The sequence below is a fragment of the Neolamprologus brichardi genome, chromosome 12 (genome assembly GCF_056152115.1).
Source record: "Neolamprologus brichardi isolate AB-2024 chromosome 12, ASM5615211v1, whole genome shotgun sequence".
Taxonomy (NCBI): domain Eukaryota; kingdom Metazoa; phylum Chordata; class Actinopteri; order Cichliformes; family Cichlidae; genus Neolamprologus; species Neolamprologus brichardi.
The window spans coordinates 13064779-13084143 of record NC_142115.1 but is presented as its reverse complement, the minus strand read 5'-3'; the positions used below and the strand labels follow the sequence as shown (position 1 = coordinate 13084143).

Genomic DNA, 19365 nt, shown 5'->3' with positions numbered 1-19365 from the left:
TATATATATATATATATATATATATATATATATATATATATATATATATATATATATATATATATATATATATAAACTTGCGTGTGTATACTCCGCAAGTATACATACGCAAGTATGTGTGTATACTTGCGGAGCTTCTTTGAATACCGTTAAGTGCACATAAAACAGATTACAGCAGGGAAGAAATCCTTTTATCTCAATGAAAGCCAAATTAAAATAGTGTTTGCCTAAACTCATCCTACACTGATATTCTTTTATACTATGTCATTATTGGTCGATTTCTTAAATTAATTGTAGAATTACGACCAACAATGTTTATTTCTACTATGTGAGCCAACACTGGGCTTTATGAAACAGAACATTTCCTCATTCTGCTGAGTTCCAGTGTTTTCCTCACTCGTCCATGGGCATTCACCACATGGCTCAAAGCCAGAGAAACACATTTACATTTTTGCACATCACTTACATTCAGTTTAGCAATTTACTATTATTATTATTAACAATAATGTCATTGTTTAAATTGGATGACTCCCTTGCTATCCTGATGTACCTTAACCTTTTGAAAGCTACGCGTCACTGTGAGAGGTGGAGATTGTTTCATCAATTTAGTCTCTGGCGCCCCTTTGTGGTAGAAGGGAATTAATGGTTTTTAATGTATAATGCCAGATTATCGTAGATTTACCAGAAGTATTAACAAAGCACGTTGGAAAAATATAATAAAGTAAAAATATATATACATATATTATCAACTCTTATGAACGCAGAGTTGACTAAAGCTGTCGAAGCAGTTTGATCAAACGAGACAGAGTTTAAGACACTTGGTAATAATGCAGATGTTTTGGTAATAAACTTATGCTTCTAAACTAAACAATAAAATGTGTGTGCGTGTGTGTGTGTGTATGTGTGTCGCTGCCTGCGTGAAAATGTGTGTGTTCGTGTGTGTGTGTGTGTGTGTGCATCTTGGGGGCGGATGGGGGAGGTGAGGGTCTCTACACAGCTGGAAAGTGCCGGTATAACTTGATTCCAATAAAGCAAACGATAGTTTTACCAAATTTACAAGATTTACTTTATAGAGCTTAGCAAAAGTGAAAGCACTCGAATCTGACGTACACTGCCGCGTTATGGGCGTAGACGTATAAGAGAATGTATAGCCACGTTATCTGTAGAAAACAATCAGAGCGCGACTGTGGGTTACTTTACATTTATTTTTCCGCCTGTGCGCGTCCTCCATCACGTTCTATACTGGGAACACGATGTTACAGTATGCAACGCTGACATGAAGCAAGGGAGGGGCTGCTGCAAACCACACTGATAGAATGAATGTAAAGAGCCTAAAGAACACTTCCTGTTGATGCAAAAATTGCAGCAGCAACTGTCTGACACATCTGGACTGGAGAGGGGGGGAGGCCTGGCTGTAGCGTTAGCGAACCACTGAAGGGAATGGACAACGTTTAATGCTAATCTGCAAGACGGTGAGTTTGGTGGACTTAAGATCTGGCATGGACTGGTGACCATAAATACGCTTGTAAAGTCGGCTCTTCTGTGCTCTCGCAGTGTGAGTAATGAGGAGTTATTACCCGCGACCGCTAGCAACTAATTGCTAGTTAACGTTAGCTCCTAGCTAGCACTGGTCGCTACTGAGCGGTTGCTCCTAAAGCTAGTTCTGTTAGCATAAGCTAACTAGCATGATACCGCTTTCATATGACAGCCTACATAGTTTGTGTTCGTTTTCGACGTTGTTGCCTAGTTAAATCGTGTGAGGGTGTCAAGCTTTTTTAAAGCCACAGAAAACGTGTTCAGCTCGTTAGCTTACACAGGAATAAAGTCTCTTTGAAAGTTATGTATTTTTTTTCTGGAATAAAGCTCGATTCCAGGGTAGCTAATGTGGCTAGTTAGCCGCTGCTTGAGCGGTGCTTGATACTTTTGGATGTCTCGGCCCGGTGAACTGAAGCAAATTTGTAACCCACCTTAATCTAACTAGAAGATACCGCAGAAGTGAGAAGCAGGGGAGATGTAAACAGAAAGCCGGTGGCTGTAAATTGTCAAGCTAGCGCTAACATTAGCTGCTCCGCAGAGTAGACCCCCCCCCCCCAAAAAAAATCAGTAACTACCAACGAAGCGTTTGCATTAAAGTTTGAGACACCCTGCATTTGCTCCGCAATGGAAAGACATGCATGTGCGGTTAGATAGACGCTGCATGCTAATATTCTCCCATGCACATACCAGGCTGACACAGGTAAAGGGTGCTCATAATAAGTTAACGCACCAAATTAGCTGTAACAGTACGATTTATTTTTAACCCTATTGTTCGTTCCCAGGGTGGCATCGGTCCCCCATTTATTTTACATATTAGATAGTAGCCTGCATCTAATTTCGTTTTCATAAGGCAGGTTTTAAACATAAAGACTAAAGAACATATCAATGTAGCAGGGCTCTTTGGAAAAGTCGGTGCCTACTAACTTATAGTGATGTTACAACTGTGAAGGGCAAAGTGCAGAGACATCATGGCGAGCTGTCAGACACATTATAAGGAATACCTGGGTTCATTGTCACCAAGCACTTGTGCTTATTGCTGTTATCTTATATTTTCCATTTAAATATGTTGATAATTTACAAAGAAACCACCAACTTGTGTTATTCGTTAATAACTATATCGGAAAACAGTAGTAATATCTTATATATTACAAGTCATGTTAGAACAGAGTGGAATTAATACAGTTACAGTTGGCAATATGGTTTAAACCCGCCCAACTGTCCGCTTTTGTTTTTTGTTTTCTTTGCTTTGCTTTCTGTTTTGGAGAACAGCAATATTGCGTTATGAAACACAAGACAGTTAGCAGGAGAGTTAGCTATGTACATTGTTATATGCTAAAACAGGGCTCTGTGTTGTAACCTGGTCATTTAGAAGATTATTGGGGCATAAATATAGTGACTGCCTGTAGTAATTTTGTCTGTTTCAGATACATTACAGTGCCATGCAAATTTCATAATAATAATAATTTCTCCACTGTGTTTTTCTCATGATTTGTGATGTTTATCTCTCAATTCTTTATATAAATGTTACTGTGTTGATGTTCTTTTATATTATAACCTAAACTCTAATATTTTCTCATGCATTTACCTAAATTGTCTTACTAAATTGTACAGTATTTATAACAAAGTAAAATGTAGACATTCGATAACTGCTTTGCTACCATCAGTAGGTGTAACAGTGTAAGAACTGTAGATTTGCTCCAGGTATAAATACAGTGTAGTGAAGTGATGGCTCAGCTAATTGCTGCTGGTCATTAAAAGTGTTGTTCATATGATGTAGAAAATTTGTCAGGGAATGCGTGACAACTGATTCAGAAAAGGAAAAGTCATAAAGTATTGTTGTGTGTGTGAACTGGGTTGCCCTTTAACTGAACCTGGCACAAACAGTTTGTGCAAATTTTACTGTACAAGGTTGTGTGTGGATCAATAATTGTTGTAACACTGCAATAGCGATAAAGATTATACTGCTTGAAACCCTGTTTATTCCCCCCTAAATGATGACGCCTTTGTAAGGAAAATGCATTTGTGGGTTGAGCTGCTGAGTCAAGGATGTTGGTTGCACCCATGAAAATCTTGACAGTGGTTTTTATCATAGACTACCTCCAGAATTTGGGAGTGGAGAGGGTTGAATGGGCTTCCTGCAGTCCTGACCTGAATCCCGTTAAACACTTGTGTGATAAACCTGGGTGTCCAGTTTGTGCCAGAGTGATCAACACAGCCCCTCTGGCTCACCAATGCTGGTTTAAGCATGGGATGCCATCCCACAGCAATGTGTAATCAAGTTGGTCACCAGCATGAGGAGTGGGTGGCAGGCTGTTCTGGCTATGTATGGTTCTTCCAGGTGCTACTGAGACCCCAGTTTGTTGAATTAAGCCCCTTTTCCATTAGGATCGACTTGGCACAGTTTGCCATGGTTTCCAGGGTTTTCCATTAGGTCCAAGTACCTGGTACCAGGTACTTTTTTAGTACCTTTAGCAGGTTCTAAAATATCACGTCGTCAGACTGCATGGCACCAATTAGCTGGTCAGTAGTGTCACTAGGATGAGTCATGAGAGCGTCTAGTTGACGAAAATCAAAACCGCCATTTTTGTTTTCCGCGAGTCTGATGAAAAGCCACAGACCAAACACCAGGTATGTTCCTCCCTTGACATCCATCTTTGTTGTAACATTCCTGTCGCATATTAATTATGTCGCGGCACGCTCCTACACGTTGCCATGATAACGACTGCACAAATCAGGAGGCACTAAATTGTAATGGAAAACCATTTGATCTGAGAGGAGTCGAGTCCATCTGAGTAGGTACTAATGGAAAATGGGCTTTAATTGTAATTGTTGAACTGCCAATAACTCTCATTTCTTCATATTTTAATTATCCAATCTAATAAACAACACCAAACAAGAGTCAATTACAGAATAAGCTGTTTGGCACTGGCAGAGAAGATTTGCCAAGTTTTTCATGGGTGCAACACATATACTTATCTCTGCTGCTCAACCCAAAAATTCATTTTTTATAGGAACATGGCACCATTTAAGAGGAAATAAGCAAACTTTCCAAAATTACAAGATGTATTGCAAAGAAGCATTGTTACAGTAAAGAATTAACCGACTAAACACAAATATCCTTACCTTTTGTGCTAAGGTTAGTTACTCTTAACTAAATTCTTCAGCTGCTGCTTGTAGTGAATGCATATGATGAAAAAGGAACGATAACATTAACCTCCTCGTATGTTATCTTGAATCTTATCTTTGGGGAGCACACTGTCACCAACAAGTCATGTGAATGCTTACATTGCTGTATGATTGTGTTAGTCAATTGTTCCTCATTAGTGGTTTATGAATGTAAGTATTTTGTGTGTATGTGTGTGTGGGGAGGGGGGGAGTGCAGTAAGATTATAGATATGGATGGTTTCTGCTATAAAGTTTTCCACTGTGTTCATCTCATAAGCATGTGAGTAGGCAGAAACGAAGGATGAGCATTTTCGTGAATTCCACTTATGTACTGCAAACAAATTTAATAAGCGAAGACACCCAAAGGCTAAGCATCCAATATTTAGCTCTGCTTTCTGATATTTTACTAAGCCTTAACGTTTTTCAGAATGTGCCTTATTTTCACTCCTAAGAGTCTCACATCGTACCCTCCCCTAGGTGTATCACAATTTAGTTTATTTTTGTGTATCTATACATACATATATATTTTAAAATCTCATTAAAAATGCTCCCCGAGCCTTTTGCTTGTGAGGCACTTCTGTCCTGATGTTGAAGAAAGCATACAGTGTTTGCCTGCTGACTTAGACTTTCAGTGAAATGGCAGCATTTTAGAATCCAAACTTTGTGTGACATCTTTCCATCCCTGTTAAGCTGATGTTTTGGTTATGTAGAATATCCCTTTCTTTTTTTACCTGCCTACATTAAGCAGCTGTGTCAGATTGGTCTATTACCAGACAAGGAACTTGAGCCACAGATGTAATTTTTGAGCTGAGTTTAAACATTTTCAGCTTTCCCATGTGAGCCAAGCATGTGACCCTTACTCAGCATGTGCATCTCAACTACTGAGCATGCATTCTTTGGCTGCCCTTCCACTTGGCTCCTTCTCACATGCATGCTGTTGGCAGCCATTTCTAGAATCTTTTTTTTTTTTTTTTTGCGCATGTGTGTATGAAGATGTTGTATTTGAATGCTGCCTATGGAGGAAGTGAAACTAATGCATGTCTGCTTTAGGGTTCTTTATGTTTTGTTACCACTTCTCCTTTCCTAAACCAGGATGACGGCATATGGTTTGTTGGACAGGTGTCTTGGCACGCTTTGGCAACTAGATAAAGTGTTTATGTTCCCAAAGTGCTGACAGGGACTAAATGCACAGAAGATCATGCTGAATTGCCAGCAAGGGGGCAGGAGGGATGGAGGAGGTGCAGAGGGATAGATTATTTAAGGGCAGATGGAGTTGAGAGGGAGGAAGTCTATTCTGGAGAACTGACACACCAGTTAAGGTTTGCAAGATAAATGTATTCGCTTTTACAAACATAAGTGTTCCCAGTGTTGTTTAACTAGTTTGTCTAGGAAAGCAGGATTTCCATTTGTTGATATTTTTTAATCCACCTTAAATCAATATATTATTGTTGAAGCTTAGTGTGCCAGTTGTCAACATTGGCCCCTCCACTTTGATGGGGGCATGAAAGTGAAACCCTGAAAGTTGTAACTTTTAGGTTGTAAACCTTTTAATTTAGCTATTGGAGGTGTGCTCATCAAGAAAGAAAAGCTCAAACAGCAAATTTAAAAAACGGCGTACTTCCTCATGCTCATGTTAGGTATGAAAAAAGGTTTTTCTTTTTAACAACGGTTATCTTGCGCTCATCTTCCAGGCAGAACCAGATTTTCTTCTTTCTCTGCCAAACAAGGTATACACATATCTTTATGGCACGACTAACTGCCTGATATAGCACAGTGCAGTCAGTGTATGCGGGACACAGGAACATAATCTCTCTATCACTTTCATTTCTTAGAGTTACTTTACTTTCAACTCCCTCTTTACTAGCAGCAGCGAGTAAGTAGTAAATGTAAGGAACTTTAAAGACATTAAACTATAGGACAAAGCATGGGAAACTGAAATTCTCTATTCAATAATAATTACACTTTATTAACTTTACATGTTGCCTTCCAAAATGACCAAGATATTCAGCACTCCTACTTTACACTACTATGGACTATACGAGTTGCCCATTTCCTAAGGTATTTCCACTATTGTGTTTGAGTGTTGTTATGATGTTGTTTTCTTGAAAAGCTGTCTCTGGTCTGTGTTTGACTTTACTTTCGATATGTACCTCTCCTCCGCACATTTTTCCAGAAAGTGTGATGTTGTATTTACTGTCAGGCCTTAGTTTGCAAGGGCTGTTACCTAGCTTGCTTCCCATGCAGGTCAAGTGCATTGTGTCACTTTATAACTGTAAATGCATGTCAGCAGAGCAGCAAGTCTGGACAAACTGGCAGCCGTTTGAGCTCACTTGTAGCCGTTTGAAATGACTTTTTTTCAAATGACTTGAAGTTCTTCTCTGAGGTTTTTACGTAATTATTTTCTGAAGATTTTAGAGAGCTTTTGAGATCTTCCCATGATAATGCTACATTCTTCAGAGCTGAAAGAATGAAATCAGATTCCACATTGTTCATTTTCAAAGCACCAACCATCCAGACATTACTTCAAAAACATGGTTTCATCTCATTGTCTTCTTTTGACCATATCTGTTGAAATGAATTGTTTGTTTGGTGGTTTATCTGCAACTGAGCAGTACAGTTGCAAGTGCTCTGGCCAGGACTAACTTCCCTTCATCATAATTACTGACATTTGGGATCTTTTTGGTGTCTGTCCATCTGGGTTTTAGATATACATTTACAGTAGGCTCAGGTGTTGTCAACAGCTGTAGTCTCTTATCTTCTCTCTGCTTCACATGTCCTACTGTCCAAGAAATTGATAGAACGTTTTTAGAGGAGACGTTCCCAAATTGAAACTAAAGCAAGTTGATGTGTCATCCACAGCACAGACAGACTGGGAAAAACCTGACAGAGGACTATCTAACAGTCACATCAGAAGAAATAAATGGTAAATGGACCGGTTCTTATATAGCACTTTTCTACTCAAACACTCAAAACACTCCATAAAACATGCCTCATTCATCCAGAGTTTCTTTCTACACCTAAGTGTGTTCAATCTAAAATTCACAACCATTCACACTACACTGAACAACTTGGAGAGCAACTTGGGGTTCCGTATCTTGCCCAAGGATACTTTAGCCAGCAGACTGGATTATTCAGGCTTTGAACCACCGACTTTCCGATTAGTAGGTAAAACTGCTTTACCTCGTGATCCACAGCCAACCCAAAGCCATGGCTGACAATCTGATAATTGCCTCGTTGCTGTAATTTATTGCAGGGGCACTGTTTTGGCAAAAATTTAAGTGAGCTACGTGGTTCAACCAAGCATCTTTTTTCACATTGTATTAAGCACTCAGTTTGTGCTACTTTTAAACAGCATGTGTGTGCACATACAGGTTGAGAAATGGCTATTAAGAAATGGCTTTGGTAAGGCACCTAAGTTAAAATTTGACATGTCACAATCAGTCCAGCAACTGGCAGCGACAGTTGCATTCCTAGACAACCGTGTGTGTGCATGCAGTGCAACCAAAAACCAACTTTTAGTCAATTCATCCAGTTGCCTGTGGCAGATATATTAGTCTAGTCACCCTAATGCATATGTAATTAACACAATTATTATTCACATATTCATGTTGGTGGTTAATGCCAATGAGAAAAGCATAAAATCTTGAATGTTTGAAGGTTGTTAGGGTAAAGAGTGAACTTGAAAGAAATTGGAATCTATCCATCCATTTTCTCCTGCTTGTCTGATAGTGGAGTTTATTTTTTGTAAAATTTTAAAAATGCTTTGAGGAGCAGTTTTAACCTACTTAACATTATTAATGAAGGTATGATTTAGTGCAGGGCTTGAATGACATGGCATTAGTTTCTGCACAAAGCTGAGTGTATACATGGCCCAGTGCTTTTTTGTACCTTGAAGCTATTAAAATGTTGCAGTTTAATATGACAACATCTGATATTTTGTCTTTTTTCTTCTCCCATCAGGCTGTCAACAAACTGGAGAAACGTATACAAGAAATGGACGACGGCAGCTACATCGAGTTTGATGTGCCGGAGTTCAGCAACACTGTTCTGACCCAACTCAATGAGTTGCGGCTGCAAGGGAAGCTGTGCGACATCATTGTTCACGTTCAGGGCCAGCCCTTTCGAGCCCACAAGGCCGTGCTGGCAGCTAGTTCACCCTACTTCCGTGACCACTCAGCTTTGAGCACCATGAGTGGCCTTTCCATTTCAGTCATCAAAAGCCCTGAGGTGTTTGAACAGCTTCTTGCTTTCTGCTACACAGGTCACATGTCCCTGCAGCTCAAAGATATTATCAGTTTTCTCACCGCTGCCAGCTTTCTGCAAATGCAGGCAATCATTGACAAGTGCACCCAAATCCTGGAGAGCCTCCATTCCAAGATCAGCCTCCCAGTTAGTGTCAGCAGCCCAGAGAAAGACAGCTTGCAGACTAGCCGCAACGGGGTCAATGACAGCAACCTCTTCATAAATCCCACCCAGATCTCCCCCCCTTACTACTCCCGACAGAGTCAGGCAGGGAATGAAGTGCGCTTGGAGCTGGGAGGAAAAAGCCTGGGCCGGGTGAGACAGCAGCAAGAGGAAGGCCACTCGGATCGTGGCAGTAGTGATAGTGTGTCAGAGCACGATGCGCCCGTGGAGGGAGAAACAGAGCAAGTGGAACTGATTGGCAAAGATGGGCAAGTAACAGATGTGCATGTGAAGATAGAAAAGACCGATAGGCCCACTTACTCAGACAGTTCCTCAGCTGGTGATGATGGCTATCACACAGAGTTGGTGGATGGAGACCAGGTAGTGGCTGTCACTGTGGGCTCTTATGGTCCTGTAATCCAGCCTGCTTCCTATTCTTACTCAGGGCTGTCCTCCCCGTGCTTTGTCAACCTCAGCAACACCAGTCCTTCCCGCTCCATTCTCAGTGGCTTCAGAGGTGGCCGAGCCAGGGCAAAGCGCCCGTTGGCTATCCCCGCAGGGGTGCTGAGTCATATTAAACCAGGCTCAGACGATGGCGAATCAACTGTGGGACCCACAGGGTTGGAGAACGATGTGCGAGAACGTAGCCTACGGAGCCAGTGGTACCCTTACAATGAGAGACTCATTTGCATCTACTGTGGAAAGACCTTCAATCAGAAAGGGAGCCTGGACCGCCACATGCGCCTGCACATGGGAATCACCCCATTTGTTTGTAAATTCTGTGGCAAGAAGTACACAAGGAAAGACCAGCTGGAGTACCACATCCGTGGCCACACGGACAACAAGCCCTTTCACTGTCAGATCTGTGGGAAATGCTTCCCATTTCAGGGCACCCTTAACCAGCACCTGAGGAAGAAGCACCTGGGAGCATCAGAGGGCAGCAATCACATGGACTCTCCAGAGAGGATGGAGGGAAGCTCAGGTCAGAAGGACCAAGAAGATACGTCTGAGGGGATGGCCTTTGAGGCACAATATGCAGAAGAGGCACCAGCCAATGAAATGGAGGAGAGTTCAAAGTGCAGTCCAGAGGAGGCTCAAGCATCAAGATGTGATTTTTAGGTCCTGCTTCAGGTTAAGGAAGCTTTAAGAAATGTTTATTTCAGCGCAATTTAAAGGACTCTCCTCTTTTTGAATCAGCTCCTGCTACTATGGACCTTTCTTTCATCGAGGGTTTCTGTCAGTTTTGTGAAAGTTAGATGCTAAATACAGAGAGAAAATGGGTGCTTTATAGAAATCGGATTCTTTCAAGTAAAGGGAGTAACGACTTACTATTTTTAAGGTGGTCCCAATAATCAAGACCCCCGGATTGATTTCTCTTTTTATCTTTCCATGTTTTTTAAAACATATTTACAGAGTTATATAGGCATGTTGCAATAATTGATAATGTGAAAGCTCTGGTAAGATGCTTGTCATATCACCTTTTTACCTAACCTGTTTTTGCACATGTGGCCACAGGAGGCCACTTACACACAAGGAATGATTTTTCTGCCAGTGCAAAGCTTCATGTGACATATCCGTTCAATACCTCATGATGCAACTACATACTCATAATAGACAGTATTTTAACTTAAATGAAACTCACCAGGTTCTACCTCATAGCCAAGAACCTACCAGGCACAGATGTGTTCAACGTTTAAAATCCGTTCTAGGTTTTTTGTACAGTATCTTATTGCCAAACCCTGTAAAGAATATTCTTTCAACACAAAGCCTTGATACTTAGGGGAAATATTCCTTGCTGATTGTATGGATTAGGGACAAAGTCCTTGTCAAATGTTTCATGGTTAGCCAGGATAACATGATTAAGAAGGTGCTATGTTATGAGTAGAAAGCTTGCTGGCCTACTTGTGTGCTATTGGGCAAATATGGAGAGCAGAGTAAGAGAAATTTCTCTGTTATTTTTCAAGATAAAATTTTTTTCCTTCAAAACACTTCAGGATTTTATCTCTCATCACTACTGGAGATCTCACTCTGTCAGCCTAGGCGTGGTTTTAGATGCTGCCATCCATGTAATGGATGAATCTCATCCATACAGTGAAGTAATTTGTATTCCTCTATATCCCCTGTATGAGGTTTATTCAGAACTATTGTATATGTTTTTGTTTTTTCCTGGGGTAGGCTTCCAGTCTGATACTCAGTGTCTAACAGAGGCAGGGAGTACTCATTGTAAACTCAGCACACCAGGAACAGCTCTGGATGTGTTCACCTAAATCACTATAATATACTAGTCTGAACAATATGCAAGCAGAAAGAACAAAGGAATCTCAGCCATTGTGACATGGTTTTTCTTCCATTATTTGAAAGAGCTATGGGTTTGTTTTCCATTGTGTCCTCTACAATTGGACAGTTAATCTGTGATATTCATTTTCTGCATTGTTCAGGGTCAGGTGCAGACTTGTAACACGTTTTCCTCATTTTGTCAAGCCCACTTTATGGTATTGTCAAGGTTAAGAGGTAAATGTTTTAAGAGGTAGCTGATGATCCAAAGTATCGATGCACTTTGCAGAGTTAGCAGTTTGGGTGAGTGCTGTCCCAGTAATAAAATGTGCTAATCTGTCTTAATTGTGATGATTTTTACTCTGAGTAAAAATGTCTTGAGCTTTGATGAGACTCTGCAATCACATAAATACTTTTGGCTACAAGTCACATATATGGTAACATTGCATTTTATCTATACTATTTGAATTACGGGGATGGGGTGTTGTGGGAATATAGAGATTTATTTCCATTGTGATTTAAAAATTCATATTCACATTTAAAGGCCTGGTTGATGATTAGAATTTGCTAATTTAAAGCTCAGCTGGGTGGTTTCTTTTGTGCTATTTTTTGCTTTCTTACTTGCCATCCAGCTGGTTAATGCCTTTATTTTTGAAGAGCACCTGCTTTATGCTTTTATTTTGTCCCAACTGGTCCATGCTGAATTTGTGTCAATGAATTGAGAATTGATTGACAATTTTATAGTTTTCATATTATTTCCTACGTTGTGTGCATTTGGTGGGAGAATCTTGTGTTTTGTTGCATATGTCAGATTTTATATTAAGAGTGCAGTCCTTTTTATTCCTTTGAATGTGCATTTGTCGTCTTTGCTCATCGACAAACCAAAATTTGGATAATTTTGCAAAATCGGTATAGCTAGCTTTTCATTGTCTTTAGTGTACGAATTTATCACAAACACTCTTAATCACCACCACCAATGTCTGTCTGTCAGCATATACAGTACTTTTTTAGATGAATGTTTTCCAAGTCAAGTATATTTTTGTCAGCGGGCGATGCGCGCAGGGTTGCCAGCTGATCTGACCTCAACAAAATCAGTTTCTGATTCATGTTAACCTCACTACGACAATTCTTGCCCTTTATTTGAAGACAAAACAACAACAACAAGCATTTCTTCTTGGAATATTGTCAGCAAGGTTTTGTGAATAGGGTACAAACTGCTAAAATATTTTTGTGCCAAAAGACAACACCAAAGACTAATAGGGGATGATTTTTTTTTCTGGTAAATTTTGGCTGGATTGTGTAATTGAATGCTCGTTAGGAAGAATAGGTTCTTAATTTAATGTGAGACTAATTCATTGCAATTTGCAAAAGAATGTATGTTTCCCAGCTTATAACAATCACTTGTGTTGAAAATAAATAAATGAACAAGCAGAAATTAAGTAGCAGAGTCATAAATAACATAACAATACTAAGCCATAAAAACAAGGTATAAAAGTTGTGCAGTAGGTAATGTAATTGTTTAAAGCCAGTGTAAAAAAGAGAGACTGCTTCACAACAAGTGGCATCTTAAACTTAGTGCCTTGCCACAAGCTTTATGTTTTAGATTCTGGCACTTGGATTTTTGTGCCTCTTTACTTTTGGAATGGATTAAATGGAGAGATTATGATGAAATATGGCTGCATCTTTTATTGTGAAGTGGAGCCAAGAATGAATAGAAATTAAGTCATGTCATTCTTGTCCATTTTGTACTAGTCTACTTAAGCTCTGCCCCTAATTTTCACTTGCTATCACTGGATTTTTATTTTGTTTTATTAATCTGTGACATGATGGGCAACTGATTTTAAAGCGTAACTGATTTTGTAGCATTTGATTACAATCAGATGAGGCAAACTTGTTCCCTGCAAGCCGCTGCCCTATAGTCAGAGGCTATACTAAATCCCCTCCTCTTTAACGATCGAGGACAATCTAAGCAATGTACTGTAGTTTATGCATTTAAGTAGAGACAGGAGATGCATGAGAACAGACAGGATATTTAGCTGATCGTAAACTGAGTATTTGTGCAGAAAAATATCTTACCTACATATACTGTAGCTGAATTGCACGCTGCTCAGCCAAAAAATTGTGTACAATTGCCAATTTTTTAAAACTTTTTTTTTCTGTCATTGATTGTGCACTTACTTTTTGTTGTTGTTTTTTGGTTAAACGTTCTATCCAGTTCTACCAGTTCTAAGTTCTACCAGTTCTATCCGATGAGTCTCCTTTATCTCTGTAGTTACCTGTTAGGGACTCAGTTATCTTAAAGGCCTCAATCACTTCTGTAAGGACCTCTCCCCTCGAATGGTGCTTTGAGATTCAGTTTTCTGTCCTCAGTAAGTAAGTCCATGTTTTTGTTGTAGGTGAACAGGGGCGTAATTGTTTAAATGTTATTCATGTATCATAGTTATGTACGTGGCAGTACACACCTACAAAAACCAACTAAACTTGATAGACACTCGAATCGACCGTCTTCGTCAGCTTGTAGTTCCACCTCGCTGAGAGCGACAGGATATGCATTTTGGGCCACAAGTATTCAAAAAGAAGTGTTTACAAGGCTGTCAGACTACTTTGTGTTTTTTTTTCTTTGTTTTTTTTTTATTTTTTTTGCAAACTTGCAACTCGTCCTGTTCCTTTTGTAAGAAACTCACTTCAGGTAGTTTACAAACACTGATACAGGCTTAGAAAAGAAATCGTAAGTCTTCCATAGCTTTTCTGTCAGTTTCTGTCCACTGTGTATTTTTTTTTTTATTTTTTTCTTTGAAAAAAGAGAAGCAATAACCTTTTTGAAAGTGAAAGTGGTGTATTGGGATCATCAAACCTTTTGAAATATTGGCCTGTCATGTATCAAACAAACTGAAAGTCAGGGAGCTGTTGAATTGAAGTAGGACCAGGACAATTTGATATCGATTTATTTTTTATATATTTTCTGAAACTCTGGACAGGTTGACTTCTTGTTTTTAGAAAAAAAATATGAAAGTGAAAACGCGGTTGAAATGCTCAATTGAAAATCCAGTGGTAGTTGGTAAACTGCAACACGAGAACTGAGCGCGTGATTCAGTCATCAAACTCAGTGGCACTGTTCAGAGTTGCACCTCCAGCTGAGTGTAATAATGAAAGGGATTTTGGGCTATATAGCCACTGTTTGGGAGCGGGCTCTCTGTTGCTATGTTGAAGTTCAGTGGTCTCCTTTTGCTCCTCAGGCTCCGAGACAGTAGGTGCAGTTGTTCAGGATCAGAGGGGACGTTTTCAGTCTACCTGTTGTTCCTTTTCCTTTTTGAATCCCCCCTAACTCTGCACTAGTATGTCTCTGGTTCGTGTGCATTTGGTGACAAGGCAAAAAACAACATTAAAAAAAAAAAAAGTAGAACTCAGGGTATATAGCATTAAAAGTGGTCTCACTGGACATACGTTCTACCATATGTCCGTAGTATAATTGTGCACTTCTCTTCAGGTGGGGAAACAAGTCCTCGGTCAGTTGTTCCCAAACATTCTGCCTCAAGGTCTCAATGAGCCCATATTTTCCACAGAGCTGAAGCATGAGGTGCATTTGAGCCCACGAACTGAACCATGATAGCAGAAATGCCTCCGCTCCTGTTTTGTCCACTCTACACACAACCTCACAACCCAACTGTGAACCTCAGAACTCTACTGTTTTGTACAACTATGAAGTAAATGAAGCTAGCTAGAGCTGATGTTGTATCTATTGCCATTTATGAATTTATTTTATAGCATGAAATAAAATATATTTATTCAAATTATATATTTTACTCATAATCATTCAGTGCTGCTTCATTTTGGTTCTTAAGCTTGTAAATTGCTTTTTTATTATATAAAAAATGTCAATAGAATAATGCGTTTGTAAAATAAAGACGCTGATTTGGCTCTGCTTTGTCTTTTTTTTGTTTTGTTTTGTTTCTCTTAACTGAACTGATTTATCAGTTGTTTAATATTAACTCTTTTCTTAGAAAACGGGGAAAAGGAGAACTCTACTCACCCACTTTCTTTATTTATTATGTTGAACAATGTTAAAATGCACTGCAGTGATTCTGTGTTACGCATGTGCAACTTTTACCCTCAAGAGGGAGCTAGAGAATAATATAATATCAGTTATGTCAGTATCAAAAGGTTACTGATTAGTTTGGAGAGTCGTAGAAAGGAGAGTATGTCAGATTCTTTGTGACTGAAAACAGGGAAATTTAATTTCACTTTTAGAATGTTAGAAAACTTTAAAGCAAACAAGGGGAAATATGAAAATTAAGCTACTTTGAGTTAGGTAAGCATAATTTTTTGTGATGCTTGTAGAAGTTGACAAACATGTAAAACAATAAACCTGATTAGTCTCAAATATTTTGATACATTTATCACCAACCCAGCTGGATTTCCAGTCAAAGTCTTTACCCAACTGAACTGCGTTGTTCTTCCTGTCCGTACTGTGTTAAGGTCATGGGAGCAATGTATACATTAAATGATAGTGCACATATGCGAAACCTGTGTGAGTGTCTGACATGTGTGTTGCTTTTGTGATAAAACATTGTCAGCTTCCTCTGTTGCACCTCGGTGAGCTCTGAGCGCATGTTAAACCTGTGTTTAACGTTGCTATACATTACACAGCGTGCTTCAACCTGTAGCCTGGATGGTTGACGTCACATTAGAAATATTAAGGACGTGTGAGACAAATGCTGACGACTTGAACGCTTTGACTTTTGCAGTGTTTCTGAACGGGTAACACATTTAACTTCCATTGCCATTTCAACAGCTGCCTCACACATGGAAAAATTGAGCCCCTTGGCTTTAAATACACTGGCAGATACCCTGAACAGTAAATAGTGAAAACCACAGATCAAAGTGATGTCTTAAAATTCCTTGTTTTGTCTTGTCCAAAATCCAGAGATATTCTCCTTATTGGCACGTGTGACAAAGACAAGGATCAAATACTATGTTGTAGGGATTATTACACTAGCTGCATACGCACCATGTAGTTATGGGTTTTATATGTGTGTACGTACACGTGAGAATAGGAGACCGTAATCATTCATTAATTCTGTGTGAGCTTGTGCAAGAATGCTGATTAAGCTTTCTTTTGAATTTGTTTACCATGCTTGTCAGGCAGTTTGTATCAGCTTGACATAAACTTCAATTATCTTTGGTAAGTAAATAACACAATACTTGGCAGTAGGTGATGCATCACTCGTTGCTGGAGGTTTTAATAAATTGGACGAATTATTTAAATGACAGCGTTATAGGACTGCAAAGACATGTGATCCTAAAATAACACCCTAAAGTGCTCTGTTCAGTGGAATAAGAGAATAAAAAGAACCACAAAATACAAGGCCAGGAACCCAGAGGTAGTCCCGTTTCCACAAGGCGTCTTTTGCTGCATTCTGTGAGTATGATGTATTGCGGCTTCGTAACACAAACTGAGCTGGATCCGAGTAAATAGTGGGTAGCTGTTTCATTAGTGTCAATATGACAGTTTTGGAGTTAGAATCTGATTGCTGGGTGTTTGTTGGACAAGTTGTTGGCTCAGTCATGAATACTTGCCTTGTATCATCTCACAGGCCACGAAGACTCAGCTACGGCCTAGAGTTCACAGATACTTCTGACTTACCTCCTCACTTAATCCCAAAGTGTTATATATGAAAGATAAGTGATGGAGTCTTTTTAAAGAAAAAAAGGACTTTATTCTGTAATACAGGTCTTGTTTGAATGAATTTCTTGTTTAAAGGAACCTAACTAACAACTCAGCAAAGTTGACATCTGTCCTCCTGACTCGAAACAGTACCATAACTCTTTAGGCCCAGTAGTATATGACTGAATAGATGTTACGAAAAACAAAGTAAGCAGTCAACCACAAGGCAAGGTTACAATCTTTCTTAATATCTTCATATTACAGAAGCTATGTGAAAGTTAATTACTGTTCCTTAGAATTGTTAGTCTGCCTGCTTATCGATTCTTCTTATCATTCTACTTGCACTTGCTACAATCGTCTGATTTCAGTTTGAATGGCTGAGTGAATATTTTTGGAAATATAGTACACTTTATCTTCTTCTAGCTGTTGCTCTGCTCTCACCCTTTCACATTAAATCTTCGGCCATTTTTGTTAGTTGGGGAATCTCTGAGCTTCTGCTTCCTTATATGTATGCCTTTGGAATATTGACATATAAAAAATGCACACTTTTAATCTCAAAAATGACCTAATAAGCGTATTTTTTCACGTGTGGAGCCACAGAAAGCACAGGTGATGAGAATACTGCGTCATCCTTAAATCCATGTGTGTTTTTCCTAAAGGTGGCAAGTCAAAGGCTCTGCTGGGAACAAGAACATTTACTGTGGCACTAGAGATACAGTAATGCCATTGTCATTGCTATGAATAACACCTGCAGTCCTGCTGCTGTGGAAAAACAGTCTTAAAAAAGGCCCAGAGCTAGTGAACATAACTGCAAACTGGGGACTTCTCTTCAGGAAGCAGAGAAGACTGGAAGTGATTAGAGGACAAATATAAGCTTAAAGCCTCAAAACTCTGTCAGACTTTTCAAAAAGTGTCTTTTATCTTTACCTGATACAACAGAAAGTCGGAACTGGTTGAAGTAATGAAGAAGTAACTGAATACATGCAGAATACATCTGTTTATGTGGATAGTGCATTTTTATGCCAACTAAAGCAAGACAGAAATGCAGTGAGATCGGCTAAAGTGAGTTTTAATGAGAAACCACTCTGATGGTTAATCATGTGTGAAATTTTGTGGTGGGGGGGCGGGGTGTTTTGTTTAAATGTACCATTTGCTCGGGATGATATCATTTAAATAGATTTGCTGAGGCTCGGCTGAAAAGGTTCCAAAGCAACCTTTGTAGCATCTGTAACAGCTTTTTAAATAAACCTTTTGTAACTTGTGAGTTAGCGTCTTCGTGAGTTGGCATGAGATTAACAAAAAAAAAAAAAAAATGAGAGTGAGAGGAACCTCTGTCAGATTCCCAGAAACCACTCCTTTTCCCACAGAAACCCTTTTATGTTGTTCATATTTTCCTTTATTAAAACTAAGTCAAGCTGTTTCAATGATGTTGATTCATGATCAGGTCATTTTGACTCACAGGAAACTTACGGTTTAGAGGCTGTCTTTGTGATAAGCGATTTGGCCACGACTTACAGTCATCTGCCCCTTTGTTTGGTAAATCTTGCTAGCACCAGGCCAGAGCCCGTTTTGCCTCCAGAACTGCCTTAATTGTTTGTGGCATAGATTCAAGGTATTGCAAAGATTCCTGAGCGATTTTGGTCCATATTAACACAACAGTATCACACAGTTGCTACTGATTTGTCAGTTGCACATCCATGATGTGGTTCATCTCAAACGGGCTCTGGTGACTGTCATTATAGATCCATTTTCAAGCCGAAGAAACTATTTTCAGATGATTTGAGCTTTGTGACGGCTCAAGATAATCATCAGCCATCAGAAGATACACACACTGGGACAGACATAGTTACACATATCATCCTAAACTGGTACTAATAGGTGCAAAATGCATCCCCATGCTATTACACCACTAATACCAACATAAACTGTTAATACAAGGCAGGATGCATCCATGTTTTCATGTTGTTTATCTCTAATTCTGACCCTGCTATCCAAATATCGTATCAGAAATCGAGACCCATCAGATCAGGCAGCTCTGCTGAGCTTCCTGTTAGCTGACAGGAGTGGAAGCTTCAAGGTTTGACCTGTTGTGTGCTCAGAGATGCTCTTTAGTTACTATTGACTTTTTACATTCTCCTCTGACCTCTGGCATCAACAATGCATTTTTTGCCCACAAAAATGCCTGGGAACTGGATATTTTTTCGTTTTCAGACTATTCCCTGTAAACCCTTGAGATAGTTGTGCTTGACCATGTCTACGTGCCAAAATTCACTGAGTTGCTGCCATGTGATTGGCTAATTAGCTTTCTTATAGAGTAGACA

General features: G+C 39.4%; 1 protein-coding gene across 3 annotated transcripts; it reads left to right on the top strand.

The window, feature by feature from the left end:
- Window positions 1-1180: 1180 nt before the first annotated feature.
- zbtb34 (zinc finger and BTB domain containing 34) lies at window positions 1181-15294 on the top strand. Of its 3 annotated transcripts, none has more exons than XM_035913097.2 (3): window positions 1181-1472; window positions 7566-7624; window positions 8662-15294. In XM_035913097.2, the coding sequence occupies exons 2-3, from the start codon at window positions 7622-7624 to the stop codon at window positions 10222-10224; spliced, it is 1566 nt and encodes a 521-aa protein (XP_035768990.2). In that variant the 5' UTR covers window positions 1181-1472; window positions 7566-7621; the 3' UTR covers window positions 10225-15294. The 3 variants fall into 3 exon arrangements, with proteins under 3 accessions (XP_035768990.2, XP_006803180.2, XP_006803179.2); XM_006803117.3 differs by having other exon boundaries at window positions 7561-7624; XM_006803116.3 differs by lacking the exon at window positions 7566-7624.
- The last annotated feature ends 4071 nt before the right edge of the window (window positions 15295-19365 follow it).